Here is a 4,681-nt window from a genome sequence, read left to right on the forward strand (position 1 = left end):
TGCTACGCCCCCAGCTTCGCTCCCCTCCCCCCTTCTCCACAGTTCTCCGCCTAGACCTAGAGGTGGCCGCCCCAAACCACTTCTGTCGTCCTCTCTGGCATGTCTCTCCCCCAATCCCGTTCCAAATTTTCTCTTAATCCTGCCCACAGTGTCTGGAAGATCATCGGTTCATTGGCCACCCTGGAGACCAAGAGGTGTGGCCTTGCCCACCCGGCCCTCCGCGGCCTGTCAGGACTTGGGCAGGCGGGACTTGACCAATGGCGTCCGGAGGCAGGGCAGGGGCGGAGCCAGCGGCCTGGGTCCAGGGTACCGGGTGGGAGGGCGGGGAATGGTGACGCTACCCGGAGCTGTGTGACGTGGGGCGCGCGCGCGCATCCCTACGGGAGGGGGATGGGGGGGGGGGGTGGGGAAGAGAATATAAAACGAGAGGCGGGGCGCGCGCCGCAGCAGAAAGAGTGAAGCTCTGGCCCGGCGCGGAGTGGGCGCTCTACGGGGACACTGGGCCGGGCACCCTGGGCCGGGCACCGGGCTGTGTGGAGAAGTGAGCGGGCTCGCCTGACCCCGTCCTTGCCACTCCGAGCCAGAAGGGACGAATTCCTGAGGCCCCGGTCCTCCGCAGCCTCCTCCCGGGGGCGTCGGCGTGCAGTCTGCCCGGCCAGCTCGTCGCCGCCGACCCTTCCTTGCCCCCGCCCCGCCTCCCCTTCTCCGCCCAGCTGCCGGGTCTGTGGTGGAAGCAGCCCGTAAGTATCTAGGGGCGGCGGGCGGGGTTAAGAGGAGGAGGGGCTGCAGCGGCTTCGAGCCCCGGGCCCTCGGGGCTTGGGATGGCGGCGTCGCGGCCCGGGCGCGGTGGGGACCGGCTCCCGACACTCGGTCGGAGGCGGCTCCGAGGGTCTCCGGCGCGCCCCGGAGGCGGGGCTGGCCGGCGAGTCGGGCTCGGCAGGGCCAGGTCACCGGGGAAGGGCTGTCCGGGGCGAGCTAAAGGGAATCGGGGGTTGGGGCGCCCGGGAGCAGCGGCGAGCTCGAGGGGGAATGCTGGAGTCCGCGGGGCCGCCGGGCCTGAAAATGGTGCCGAGGAGCTGGTGCTCCCCGGACTCTGGCTGGGTCCCAGGAACCTCGGAGTGGGGGGCAGGGAGCGGCGGGTCGGGTTACGGCGCGGGGAGGGGAGCGGCTGACCTGGTGCGACCGGCGCCGCGACCCGCCGGGTGTCCAGCCCCCGGCCCCGAGTGGTCCCTTTTCCATTTCTCGTGGCTTTCCTCCACCACCTCCTCCTCTTGCTGCTGCTGCTGTAGCGCTTGGCTCCGAAGGCTGCGAGCAGAAATCTAATGAGACCCAACTGGCTGTTTATGTAATTCTTCATGCTCCCGTCTTTAAGGCGTTGCTTTGAAACTACCTTTCACCGAGCCTGAATTTCGCTCGACTGCACCTTCACGCAATTTGGCTTAATCAGCTGCCTTTGCCAGCACACGAGCTTGGAAAGTGTTTGTAGTTTGGGGGCAGCCTGGGATTCTTTTCCCTTTATCACCAAGAGTATGGAAAATGAAACAGATGGGTTAATACCAACTTGATTTTTTTTAATGTCCTTTTAAATCAACCTAAGTGTACAGATAGATCCCTTTTGCAAATATCTTGTTTGCCCTTGATCTTTTCTTATCCCCACCCAGTGCTGATCCAGCAAACGTTTAAAGGTCGACCTTATCGTACATGCCTCTTCGGCTGTTCTCTTATCGTGAGAGAGGGAGTTGGTTTTGAAAATCAGAATAAAACTCAGAAACCCTACCCTTTAAACAGAATAATCAATAGAGTTCGAAGTTAGTTGTTTCTTTTGTTATACTTGATGCACAAGAAGTATTTTCAGATTTAGAAAAATACACATTAAATAGTATAGAGAAGAGGTTGTATCATGTACTTTGAAATTTTTCCTTACATCTCACATTTTGGGATTGTTTGATAATAAAGCAGATTTAAGAAGTATATGTCCAGAATTAACTGAAATACAGAATTCATTTCTAAACCAGTGAATAGGAGTATGACCAACGTTTAAAACAAGCATATACAGGTGTGCTTAGTATGGTTTCCAATAAATATTCTTTTGAGAACTGCAAGAAGAAAAAGAATATGCTGTATATTCTGAAAGTGTTTTTCCTCTTAGAACTCTATTCAGAAACAAAGTAAATAATAGGGTTTTGTTTTGCACGTTTTAAACTGTAGATCTTGTTTTCCCAAGATTTTGGTCTTCAGTAGACAATTTTCTATTGGTAAGTTCGTACATTTTGTGTTGATTAGATTTTTCAGACTTTCTAGCTTATTAGACTTTTTCAAAACTGAAATTACTCTGGGGGTAAAAAAAGGTTGTGGAACTTAACGTTTATCTTACGTGGACATGTTTTCTTTTGTTTTCTATGTTTTCTTTAAGGAACAAGACTGCTTGAGGTGAAGGATATCTACTAATACCAGCACTTTGAATGACAATTTGTTTCTCTGCCACAAACTGAACTTTTTTGTGTGTGTCAAGGGGGGAGTTGAAACACAAACCTAATTTTGTGGCATAGCAGCTATGCAGCTTGAAATCCAAGTAGCACTAAATTTTATAATTTCATATCTGTATAATAAGCTTCCCAGAAGACGTGTCAACATTTTTGGTGAAGAGCTTGAAAGACTTCTTAAGAAGAAATATGAAGGACACTGGTATCCTGAAAAGCCATACAAAGGATCAGGGTTTAGATGTATACACATAGGGGAGAAAGTGGACCCAGTGATTGAACAAGCATCCAAAGAGAGTGGTTTGGACATTGATGATGTGCGTGGCAATCTGCCACAGGATCTTAGTGTTTGGATCGACCCGTTTGAGGTTTCCTACCAAATTGGTGAAAAGGGACCAGTGAAGGTGCTTTATGTGGATGATAATAATGAAAATGGATGCGAGTTGGATAAGGAGATCAAAAACAGCTTTAACCCAGAGGCCCAGGTTTTTATGCCCATAAGTGACCCAGCCTCATCAGTGTCCAGCTCTCCATCGCCTCCCTTTGGTCACTCTGCTGCTGTAAGCCCTACCTTCATGCCCCGGTCCACTCAGCCTTTAACCTTTACTACTGCCACTTTCGCTGCCACCAAGTTTGGCTCTACCAAAATGAAGAATAGTGGCCGCAGCAACAAGGTTGCACGTACTTCTCCTATTAACCTCGGCTTGAATGTGAATGACCTCTTGAAGCAGAAAGCCATCTCTTCCTCAATGCACTCTCTGTATGGGCTTGGCCTGGGTAACCAGCAGCAGCCGCAGCAACAGCAGCAGCCATCCCAGCCACCACCACCACCACAGCAGCAGCAACAGCAGAAAACCTCTGCTCTTTCTCCTAATGCCAAGGAATTTATTTTTCCTAATATGCAGGGTCAAGGTAGTAGTACCAATGGAATGTTCCCAGGTGACAGCCCGCTTAACCTCAGTCCTCTCCAGTACAGTAATGCCTTTGATGTATTTGCAGCCTATGGAGGCCTCAACGAGAAGTCTTTTGTAGATGGCTTGAATTTTAGCTTAAATAACATGCAGTATTCTAACCAGCAATTCCAGCCTGTTATGGCTAACTAAAAAAAAGAAAGAAATGTACAAGTTAAAATGGTTGGGCCCAAGGGGGATTTTTTTTTTAATAACCTCCTTGAGTTTTTTTTTTTTTTAAAGCTTATAGTAAGGATACATTCAAGCTTGGTTACAAAAATAAAACATGCATCATTTTTCATTGCCAACCAAGCACAAAGTTATTTTATACTGACTGTATATTTTAAAGTATACTCTCAGATATGGCCTCTTACAGTATTTAAGATATAGCAAGGACATGGCTGATTTTTTTTATTATAAAAAATTGGCACTAATAAGTGGGTTTATTGGTCTTTTCTAATTGTATAATTTAATTTAGTACAAAGTTTGTAAAATATCAGAGGATATATATATTGTTTCTACGACATGGTATTGCATTTATATCTTTTTACTACAGTGATCTGTGACAGCAGCTTCATGTTGTATTTTTTTTACTGAAATTGTAAAATATCCATCTCAAAGACATCACCTATTCTAAAAATTGTGTACAGGATACTCCTTTAGTGGTGGAATTAAAATGTACGAATATTTGCTTTTTCAAAAAAAAGTATTTTCTGTTAAAGGTTTAAAAATTTTTGCTATATATTATGGAAGAAAATGTAATCGTAAATATTAATTTTGTACCTATATTGTGCAATACTTGAAAAAATGGTATAAAAGTATTTTGAGTCAGTGTCTTATATGTTAAGAGGGACTGAAATAGTTTATATTAAGTTTGTATTAAAATTCTTTAAAATTAAAAACATTTATTGTGGTCTTTGTTTTTAAGTCTTTGCCAAAGATCTAATTCTGGAATTATGTTGTAAATGCTGATACAGCAGAAAGATCTGACTCATTGAATCACAAAGTTATAATGGAAAGCAGTTGCTCTACTAGGGCACAGATAGTAGCTTACCATATAAAAAGTTGTGCTTAACCTGAGCAACACTTGGGACAGCTTTGTTTTTAGCAACTAACTGTTCAGCCCACAGTCTCCCTGCAACAAGGGTGGTATGCTTAAGGCAAGTTAACCTTACTAAAATTGTGTCACACTAACATCTAAGATGGAGTCAGGTGATAAAATGAAATTCTCTAATGTAAACTGAGAGAATT

General features: G+C 46.3%; 1 protein-coding gene across 1 annotated transcript; it reads left to right on the plus strand.

Annotated features, from left to right (window-relative positions):
* Positions 1–475: 475 nt before the first annotated feature.
* Positions 476–4,300, plus strand: TOB1 (transducer of ERBB2, 1). Its single transcript, XM_068977241.1, has 2 exons — positions 476–740; positions 2,414–4,300. The coding sequence occupies exon 2, from the start codon at positions 2,555–2,557 to the stop codon at positions 3,581–3,583; it is 1,029 nt and encodes a 342-aa protein (XP_068833342.1). The 5' UTR covers positions 476–740; positions 2,414–2,554; the 3' UTR covers positions 3,584–4,300.
* The last annotated feature ends 381 nt before the right edge of the window (positions 4,301–4,681 follow it).

Source organism: Capricornis sumatraensis, chromosome 8 (genome assembly GCF_032405125.1).
Source record: "Capricornis sumatraensis isolate serow.1 chromosome 8, serow.2, whole genome shotgun sequence".
Lineage (NCBI taxonomy): Eukaryota > Metazoa > Chordata > Mammalia > Artiodactyla > Bovidae > Capricornis > Capricornis sumatraensis.

Excerpts from the sequence above, each read along its gene's own strand:
- TOB1 (XM_068977241.1), top strand. The coding sequence starts at position 2,555 with ATGCAGCTTGAAATCCAAGTAGCACTAAATTTTATAATTTCATATCTG.